Source organism: Pristis pectinata, chromosome 8, assembly GCF_009764475.1.
Source record: "Pristis pectinata isolate sPriPec2 chromosome 8, sPriPec2.1.pri, whole genome shotgun sequence".
NCBI lineage: Eukaryota > Metazoa > Chordata > Chondrichthyes > Rhinopristiformes > Pristidae > Pristis > Pristis pectinata.
The window spans coordinates 2,323,247-2,330,232 of NC_067412.1; the positions used below are offsets into that span (position 1 = coordinate 2,323,247).

At 51.2% G+C, this 6,986-nt stretch overlaps 1 protein-coding gene across 1 annotated transcript in view; it reads right to left on the reverse strand.

Moving 5' to 3' along the window:
* Positions 1-3,808: 3,808 nt before the first annotated feature.
* Positions 3,809-6,986, reverse strand: part of LOC127573201 (CREB-binding protein-like) — a 117,744-nt gene continuing 114,566 nt past the window's right edge. Inside the window, exon 30 of the mRNA XM_052021201.1 lies at positions 3,809-3,913. Coding sequence (XP_051877161.1) covers positions 3,809-3,913 — 105 coding nt within the window. The remainder of the gene's footprint in view (positions 3,914-6,986) is intronic.

Sequence of the window (6,986 nt, forward strand, 5' to 3'; positions counted from 1 at the left end):
ATTAGAAACCTGAAAACAAAATAAAAATCAGAAAAATAAAACATCGAACGTCCGGTCCTGGTGTCCGGGACCGTCCCCCCCTCACCCCCCCCACCCCCCCCACCCCCCTCACATCCCCCTCACACCCCCCTCACACCCCCCACCCCCTCACCCCCCCCTCACACACCCCCTCACCCCCCCTCACCCCCCCCACCCCCCCTCACCCCCCCCCTCACCCCCCCCACCCCCTCACCCCCCTCACACCCCCCCACACCCCCACCCCCCCTCACACCCCCCCTCAACCCCCCCTCACACCCCCCCACACTCCCCCTCACACACCCCCACACCCCCTCACCCCCCCCACACACCCCCCGTCACCCCCCCCACACCCCCTCACCCCCCCCACACACCCCCCGTCACCCCCCCCACACCCCCCCCACCCCCCTCACACCCTTCACACCCCCCCTCACCCCCCCACCCCCCCACCCCCTCACACACACCCCCACACCCCCCTCACCCCCACACACCCCTCACACACACCCCCACACGCCCCCTCACCCCCCCACACACCCCCCACACCCCCCCACCCCCCACACCCCCCCTCACCCCCCCACACCCCCCACACCCCCCCACACCCCCCCCACACCCCCCCACCCCCCCACCCCCTCACCCCCTCACACACACCCCCACACCCCCCCCACCCCCCCTCACCCCTCACGCACACCCCCACACGCCCCCTCACCCCCCCCACACCCCCCCTCACACCCCCCCACCCCCCACACCCCCCCACACCCCCCTGCACCCCCCACACCCCCCTCACACACCCCCCACACCCCCCCACACCACCCTCACCCCCCCACACCCCTCCCACACCCCCCCACACCCCCCTCACACACCCCCACACACACCCCCACACACCCCCCTCACCCCCCCACCCCCCACACACCCCCCTCACCCCCCCACACACCCCCACCCCCGGCTCCCAGACCCCCGGCCCTGCACAGCCTCCCTCCCGTCCAAAGGCCTCCCCCAAACCTGACCCCCCCTCCCCCTCCCCTCCCCCCTCACTCTGACCCCCCCTCCCCTCCCCCTCACCCTGACCCCTCCCCCACCCCCTCACCCTGACCCCATCCTCCCTCCCCCCACCCCCTCACCCTGACCCCATCCTCCCTCCCCCCCACCCCCTCACCCTGACCCCATCCTCCCTCCCCCCCCACCCCCTCACCCTGACCCCATCCTCCCTCCCCCCCCCCACCTCAAGCACTTGGACAGATTTGCACCTCCCTGATGACAACCAGCTCATCTTCCCCTTGGACATCCCGTCGCTCTGCACCTCCATCAGGAGGGGCTCGGGACTCTCTGCCTCAAGCAGGGATCCAGTCAGTTGCCCTCCAGCAGCACATTGACCCATCTGACTGAACCCGTCCTCACGGAATGACTTCCTCAACACTCTCACTTTCTCCAAGTCGACGGTGTAGCTGTGGGAACTCCCGTGTGAGCCCCAGGTACAGGTGTCCCTGTCTGGGGAATGTGGAACAGTCCTGTTCCGATCCCTTCCTTCAACCTTTCCCTGTACATCGATGGCCACAGAGTGGCTGCTGCTTGCTGCCCTTGTGTATATGATTCAAAAATTTCATTAGCTTTCCTGCCAAATTCCACCTTCCTCTTGCTTTTATACGGTCATACCTGCCTCTTCCCTTCCCTTTACTGACATCTCTACCCCCATCTGACAGGGTAGGTTAGCAAACAATATCTGTTACAACACTGTGAACTCCCCCTGTCACAGCTGGGGCTGTGCTTACCAGAGGTTGTGTGATGAAATTCCTTGAAATCTCTCCAGAGCTGGCTAGGTACAGAGTGAAGCTCCCCTGTACTGTCCTATTAAACACTTCTGGAGCAGGTACAACATGGATTGTATGTGAGATGAAGCTTCCTCCATTGGGAAGTGCCGTTGAAGTCTGGATGAGTGACTGTAGTGGATGTTCTGGATGGTCCACACTGTAGCCACTGGAGGCAATGGATGTTTGGGATGTCAGTTAGTTGGGCTGCTGTGTCCTGGATGATGCTGAGTTTATTGAATGTTGTCAGAGCAGCAATCAACCAAAGAGGAAATATTCCATTGTCCAGCCAACCCGGCATGGGGTGAGGGAGAGAGCAGGTTTGGGGTGGCACAATGGTACAGCTGGTGGAACTGCTGCCTCACACCTCCAGTGACCTGGGTTCTCACCACAGAATATCCCACCTTTCTTGTTGCCACAATTTCTGTGTGGCTGATTCCCTATGGTCTTGGTCAATAGTGACCCCAGGATCAGAATCAGGTTTGTTATCACCGACATATGTCGTGAAATGTGTGGTTTTGCGACTGTAAATTAATAAATTACAAAAAAAAAATAAATAGTGCAAAAGAGGAATAACCAGGCAGCGTTCATGGACCGTTCAGAAATCTGATGGCGGAGGGGAAGAAGCTGTTCCTGAATCGTTGAGTGTGGGTCTTCAGGCTCCTGTACCTCCTCCCCGATGGTAGTAACGAGAAGAGGGCATGTCCCGGGTGGTGAGGGTCCTCGGTGAAGGATGCCGCCTTCTTGAGGCACCGCATAATGGTGGGAAGATGGGATTAGTAACACCACTGAAAATCAAGGTGGCTGGAATCTCTGCCATGGAGACGGTCACTGCTTGGTATTTGTGTAGCGCGCCTACTACTTGGATCTTCATCACCCTGAGCCTAAATGTTTATCTTCATCTATTAAAGCATGGATTCCTTCACTTCCTGAGGAGCTGAGAATGGAGCATTGAGAACAGTGAACACCACTCTGAGGAACTCCTGCAGCAAGATCCGGGCTCTGGGATGGCTGACCCCCAACAGCCATCATCATCAGCTTTTACGTGACCTATGACTCCAACTGTAAAGGGATTTCCCTTTGATTCCCAATGACTTCAGTGTTACTGGGCTGCTTGATTCCGCACTAATTGTACTGCTCTCTCGATGGCCAAGTTCACACTTATTGCCATGGGCACACACAACCAGGGCACAAATGCCATGAAAATTAGCTTTTGCAGCAGCTCAGTACGTTACAGACATAAGTTAACAAACTTAAGTTAACATAAATTATACATAACCTACACAACAAAATAAACATAACGACACCAGTGCAAGATTGAAAGAGAGAGAAAAATATATGATCCGAGGTAGAATTGGGGTTTTTCAGCTGGGTTTAAGAACCTGACGGCAGTGGGGAAGAAGCTGTTGTTGAACCTTGAGGTGTGGGTCTTCAGGCTCCTGTACCTCCTGCCTGATGGCAACATCGAGAAGAGGGCACGGCCCGGATGGGTGAGGGTCCCCGATGGTGGATGTTGCCTTCCCGAGACATCGCCTCTTGTCAATGTCCTCGACGGTGGGGAGAGCTGTGCCCGTGATGGAGCTGGCTGACAAGGACAGCCACGCTGGAAGCCAATTCTTTTGTCCTTGCAAATGAATTAATGACATTAAAAAATGTTTTATTTTCACTGTGAACATATTTTTACTAATTATGAAAAGGCTGTTTGACTGAGAGTCAGAAAAAGGATCTGTTGCCATTACGGTGGGCAGAGGAAGTGTCAGCACCCAAAGGATGGAGATTTGGGGCACCTTGACATCAGACTGAGCTTACTGGAGGCTGTGTGAAGAAATCTATCCAGAGCTGGTTAATTTCAAAGTAAAATTCCCACTGTTCAATACAATTGAACACCTGCAGAACTGTGTTAGACAAACCCACTTAAAGAAACCTGCATTATTTTTAGTTTTCCATTGTGAAGCACAGCAGTGGTCAAGAGCAGAGTCTACTGCCCGTTCTTAACTGTCCCTGAGCTGGTGGAGTGAGCTGCTCTTCAGCAGCTGAAGTTTCTTTGCTTCAGGTTCTCCTGCCTCCTGCTTGAACCAAGACTGTGAGGTCTGGCACTGAGCAGTCCCAGTGAAGCTCCAACTGAGCCACGTGACAGTTGTGCAAATGGGGTGTAAATAGCTGGACTGATTTGACCTGTTTTTTGTGGACAGGATGAACTGGGCCAATTTTCCATATTGCCCTGTAGATGTCAGATTTGTAACTGCAGTGGAAGATGATTCTGTACAAACCTTGCTAAAGAAAGTAGTTAGGTTTTAGAAATACCCTTAGCACTTTGAATTCATTCAAAAAGTGATGGAACATTTAACACCCCTGCTCCTAACTGCCCTCGAGGTGGTGACGATGGAAGGTAATCCCATGGGACATTGTGATTTTTAATGTTGGTCACATTGCTGTGGCGTTGGAGTGAAGCAAGGTAGCAAATGTCCTTCCCCAAAGGAGAGAGTTTTTACAATAGTTCCATAATTCATTGGTCATTTGTACAGATATCAGTTGTTCTATGCATTTTAAATTTCCCAGCTGGAACTTGAAGTCATATTACTGGATCATTAGGTGCTCATTTCTGGGTCATTGTCCTGTGATTTAACACGACGTTCCCACAGTTCACAAGTACTGTCAATAACACCAAGTGACGACACCAGGTTGAATCAAGTGATTTATTCTCAGTATTTTAAAGATGTTGTTTGACACTGAGGGAGTTGTTTTAAGTTCACTATTAAGATAGAACACTGCAGCACAGTTACAGGCCCTTTGGCCCACCCTGTCTGCTCGACTTTGATGCCAATCTAAACCATCTGACTGCACGTTCTATATCTCTCCATTCCCTGCCTGTCTAAGTACTAAAGGTTGCTATTGTATCTGCTGCTACGGCCTCCCTGGCAGTGTGTTTAAACTTACACCCCCTCACCTTAAAACTATGTCCTCTAGTATTTGACGTTTCTACCCTGGAGAGAGACTCTTGACTCTGTACCCTATCTACACCTCTCGTAACTTTATAAACTTCTACTACGTATCCCCTCAGCCTCCGACGTTCCAGAGAAAACGATCCAAGTTCGTCCTACCTCTAATCCAGGCAACATCTTGGTGAACCCCTCCTGCACCTTTCCAAAGCCTCTGCATCCTTTCTATAGTGTGGCAAGCAGACCCCGCACAATACTCCGAATCAAAATTTTACACAGCTGCATCATGACTTCCTGACTTTTAAACTTGTATTGTGATTGGCTGTCACCTTCAAACTCGATATCTTAGTTTCCTAATCGCACCAAGGAGTGTTTCTTGTGGCAAGCACAGGCATAGTGTACAAAATGTGGGGCGGCACAGTAGTGTCGTTGTTAGCGCGACGCTATCGCAGCGCCAGCGATCGGGGTTCAATTCCCGGCGCTGTCTGTGAGCAGTTTGTACGTTCTCCCTGTGTCTGCCTGGGTTTCCTCCAGTTTCCTGCCACGTTCCAAAGACGGACGGGTAGGTTAACATGGGTTTAAATGGGTGGCGTGGACTCATTCGGCCGGAAGGGCCTCTAACCGTGCTGTAAATAAAGTTTTTAAAGTTTTAAAATCTTGATCTGGGAAAGACACAATCGCATCCAAGTTTCTTATTGTCTGAATACTGTTCAACATTCAAGCAGCCCACCTCTGCAGGAGGAGCTGTAGTGTCACCTCTGTCAACCTTCCAGTGGTGCTGTTCCAGGGTTGTCTCTTCACAGCAGTTAGTACTGAGCTCAGGAGAGTCAGTCACGCTACTGGGTTCTGCCTTCATAACTGTCGGTGCATAGCTGGAAGTTTCATTGAATTGCCACATTATTTCATGTATTGATTTTCCCCCCATTGTCACAGAGTTGTGCTGTACAGAATTGAACCCTTCAGCCCATCACATCCATGCCAACCCCCTTGCCCATCTACACTGATTGCATTTGCCCTCATATCTTTCTGGGTCTGCCTATTTAAGTGTCTGTCTAGTGCCTCTTAAATGTGGTGAGTGTATCTGACTCCACCACCTCCTCTGGCAGCAAGTTCCGGATATCAACCCAACTCCTCTTTCATTTTTGCCTCATTTTGGGAAGTTGCCACTAGTTGGGGCCACAGGGTTGGTTCTGGGACACGAGCTGTTGCTCCATCACAGGCACAACCCTCCCCACCGCCGAGGACATCTTCAAGAGGTGACATCCATCACCACCCTAGACATGCCTTCTCCTCGTTACTACCATCGGGGAGCAGGTACGGGAGCCTGAGAACCTACATTCAGTGATTCAGGAACAGCTTCTTCCCCTCCACCATCAGATTTCTGAACGGTCCATGAACCCGTCAACACTACCTCATTATTCCTGTTATTTCGCATTATTTATTTATTTTGCAATTTACAGTAATTTTATGTCTTGCACTGTACTGCTGCCGCAAACCAACACATTTCACGACATACGTCAGTGATAATAAACCTGATCCTGGAATATAATCTGGGAAAATGTGAAGTCATTGACTTTGGTAAAAAATATAGAAATGGTGTATTTTTTAAATGGTTGAGAGATTGGAGGGTGTTGGTGTTCAGAGGGACCTGGGTGGCCCTGTACATGAATCACTGTAAGTTAAGGTACATGCACAGAAAGTAATTGAGAAAACAAAGTACCTGTCTTTATTACAAGAGGATACAAGTATAAAAGTAAAGACACCTTGCTGCAATTTTATCTGGTTCATATGAGACTGCATTTGAAATATTGTATTCAGTCTTGTCTGAAGAATGAGAGGTGAGCTGTTCATCAAAATGTACAAAATTCTGAGGATTTGGCATGGCAGAAATAGTGATGCTATCCCTTAACCGGAGTGCCGAGAACCAGGGCTCACCACCTCAAAATAAGAGACTGACAATATAGGAGGGAAGTGAGGACTGTCTTCATGCAGAGGGTTGTGAAAGATCAGAATTATCCATCCACAGGAACCTGAAAAGTCATTAACATAACACTCACTACATTTGTACATGTCGCACCCTGAGTGCGCAGTGAAGCATTTCTATTTCCAATGGGATGGTGGTTTCTTTAAAGCCCATCCCTTGTTTGAGGGCAGAGGTGCCAATCAATTAGTGCAGGGCAAGTTGTCACGTGCAAGTCAGGCTGGGCAAGTTTCTGAAAGATATAAACAA